The 3537-nt window shown below is 43.2% G+C and overlaps 1 protein-coding gene across 1 annotated transcript; it reads left to right on the top strand.

Annotated features, from left to right (window-relative positions):
* Positions 1-490: 490 nt before the first annotated feature.
* LOC147972659 (uncharacterized) lies at positions 491-1603 on the top strand. The gene has a single exon (XM_087523462.1). It carries the CDS (start codon positions 491-493, stop codon positions 1601-1603), a length of 1113 nt encoding a protein of 370 aa, XP_087379588.1.
* The last annotated feature ends 1934 nt before the right edge of the window (positions 1604-3537 follow it).

Genomic DNA, 3537 nt, shown 5'->3' with positions numbered 1-3537 from the left:
GACGAAGAACCTTTGCGTGAACCTGCTAGGCTTTTTGGGCGTGTATGGGAAGACAAAAGATACACCTGAGGCACGGGAGGACCTGCAACGTTTGCACGAAAAAGACGGCATGCCTCCGAAGCAGTATAAAGGTCCTGCCAGCGACGCTCTTACGAAAGAAGAGAAAGAAATCTTCTTTGAATACCTGCTCAGTATGAAGGTCATGACTGGCTTCTCGTCGAATATAAAGGGAATAATAAATATGCCAGAGAAAAAGTTTCAGAACCTAAAGTCTCATGACTACCACGTGATTATGACGCAACTGCTTCCGGTTGCATTGAGGGGGCTTATACCGGAAAACGTCCGATTAGCCATTGTGAAGCTATGTGCATTCCTCAATGCAATCTCTCAGAAGTCGATCGATCTAGAAATTGTACCAAGGCTAAGGAGTGATGTGGCGCAATGTCTTGTCAGTTTCGAGCTGGTGTTCCCACCATCCTTCTTCAATATCATGACGCACGTCCTAGTTCATCTAGTCGACGAGATTGTCATCCTGGGGCCTGTATTTCTACACAATATGTTCCCCTTTGAGAGGTTCATGGGAGTCCTAAAGAAATATGTCCGTAACCGCGCTAGGCCAGAAGGAAGCATCTCCATGGGCCATCAAACAGAGGATGTTATCGGGTTTTGTGTTGACTTCATTCCTAGCCTTAAGAAGATAGGTCTCCCTAAATCGCGGTATGAGGGGAGACTGATTGGAAAAGGCACTATTGGAAGAGAGTCAATAATATGCAGAGACGGATATTCTTGGTCTCAAGCACACTACACAGTTCTACAGAACTCTACCTTGGTGACCCCGTATGTCGATGAACACAAGAACAGTCTGCGCTCCAAACACACGGAGCAGTGCGACGACTGGATTACATGTGAACACATCAGGACTTTCAGCAGTTGGTTGGAAACACATCTCAGAGGTGACAACACTGTTTGTGATGAGTTGTACTTGTTGTCCAGGGGACCATCTTTGACTGTATTGACTTACAAAGGATACGAGATAAATGGAAATACATTTTACACGATCGCCCAAGATCAAAAGAGCACCAACCAAAACAGCGGTGTCCGCTTTGATGCAGCAACCGAGAGCGGAAAGGACACATATTATGGTTACATAGTGGACATATGGGAACTTGACTACGGACCTGATTTTGAGGTCCCTTTGTTTAAGTGCAAATGGGTCAATCTGTTAGGCGGGGGGGTACAGGTAGACCCACAGTATAGAATGACAACAGTGGATCTGAAAAATCTTGGGTACACTGACGAACCGTTCGTCCTAGCCAATGATGTGGCACAGGTTATCTATGTGAAGGACATGTCTACCAAACCGAGAAAAAGAAAAGATAAGGAAGCGAATACATCATACGATGAGCCAAAGCGCCACATAGTTCTTTCAGGAAAAAGGGACATCCTGGGAGTGGACGGCAAGACAGACATGTCTGAAGATTATGAAAAGTTTCATGAAATTCCTCCCTTCAATATCAAGGCTGACCCAAGCATCCTGATAAACAATGAAGATTATCCATGGTTACGGCGCAATAAGCAAATGACACAAGCGAAGAAAAAGTGAAGACTTTCTCCCGCAACTATTATGATGATACCATGCCAACTTTGTAACACATGAACATGCTACCATTGTCCGTTTTGTACATGCACATGCTATGTGGGTGAAATTATGATACCATCCCAACTTTCAACTTTTTCAGAGTTCATTTGAAATGCTTTCATGTCTTATGGTTCGGCCCTCGTAATACCATGACCATTAGTCCCTGGCCCATGCCAACTTTCAACTTTCAACTTTCTAAAACTAATGGCACTAACAGAAAGTTTATAATTTTGCTCCTCGCCCCTGGCCCATGACCATTAGTCCCGGTTTGTGCCACAAACCGGGACTAAAGGGTTGGTCCTCGTTGCGGGCAGAGTTTAGTCCCACCTCGCCAACCGAAGGTGGCTCACACCGGTTTATAAGCCCTTCCCTCTCTGCCTTGTTGAGCTCCTCTCGAAGTGAAAATAGATGCCCTAATAGAGAAAAGTTTAACCTAAATTCATAGTGAATTTCTCTGAAATTCATAGAAATTTACTAGGAAATTAGGTTGAATTTTCTCTATAAGCGCATCTATTCTCATTTTTTTAGTAAGTTAATCACAAACTTGTGATTCAAACAATTTTCAAAGAATTCAAATTTTAACTATTCAAATTTGAAAACTAATGGCACTAACAGAAAGTTTATAATTTTTCTAAAACTAATGGCACTAATAGAAAGTTTATAATTTTGCTAACCTAAAAGCAAACCGAATTAAAAATTAAAGCAAAAAACAAAAGAAAATAAATAATGCAAAAAACAAATCAAAAAACAGGAAAAAACTATTTTTATAGTAAAGTTAATCACAAAATAAAATAAATAAAGCAACAAAGAAAACTAAAAAACTAAAAAGGTGTTTTCAAATTTGAAAACTAATGGCACTAACAGAAAGTTTATAACTTTTCTAAAACTAATGGCACTAACAGAAAGTTTATAATTTTGCTAACCTAAAAGCAAACAGAATTAAAAATTAAAGCAAAAAACAAAAGAAAATAAATAATGCAAAAAACAAGTCAAAAAATAGGGAAAAACTATTTTTATAGTAAAGTTAATCACAAAATAAAATAAATAAAGCAACAAAGAAAACAAAAAAACTAAAAAAGTGTTTTCAAATTTGAAAACTAATGGCATTAACAAAAAGTTTATAATTTTTCTAAAACTAAAAGCATAAAGAATTAAAAAATAAAGCAAAAAACAAAGGAAAATAAATAAAGCAACAAAAAACAAAAAAATGCCACCTACTGAGCCACCACGGCGTGAATACGACTAGAAACCCTACCATGGGTCAGGATTCAGGCCCGCAGCAGGCCCAGTAGGCCCACAGGCATTGCAGTGACAGATTAGGCCCGAAAGCCTGCAGTTGAGAGGAGCTCGGGAGGGTGGGCGCAGCAGCGCTTATAAACCACTCCCGAGCCCTCTCAACTAGCGAGGTGGGACTAAACTTTTGGGCGCGTGGCAGCACAAGGCCATTGGTCCCAGTTGGTGGCACCAACCGGGACTAAAGGGGGTATTGGTCACGGTTCGTGGCACCAACCGTGACCAATGCCCCCCTTTAGTCCCGGTTGGTGCCACCAACCGGGACCAAAGGCCGCCGCTTCCCGCCCTTTGGGCTGCTGAAAAGAGGCCTTTGGTCCCGGTTGGGGAATTAGTCCCGGTTTATGCCACTAACCGGGACTAAAGCTTGGACTATATAACAAACACTTGTGAAAATTTTCAGTTTGCATCGCCAGTTCCCCCCTTCCCCGCCGACGATGCCGTCAGGCTGCTCCACCTCGCCGTCTACACCGCCGCCGCCAACGTCGTCGCCTCCACGAGCCCGCGCCGTCCTCATCGCCGGCATCCCCGAGCCCACCGTCCTCGTCGTCCCCGTCGCTGTGTGCCTCCCCGAGCCCACCCCTCCTCGTCCCTGTCGCCGGCCGCGC

The sequence above is a fragment of the Triticum urartu genome, chromosome 5A, assembly GCF_056163025.1.
Source record: "Triticum urartu cultivar PI428250 chromosome 5A, HENAU_Tu73, whole genome shotgun sequence".
Lineage (NCBI taxonomy): Eukaryota > Viridiplantae > Streptophyta > Magnoliopsida > Poales > Poaceae > Triticum > Triticum urartu.
Note: the sequence above shows the minus strand (reverse complement) of the source record. Positions and strands in the feature narration are given on the sequence as shown.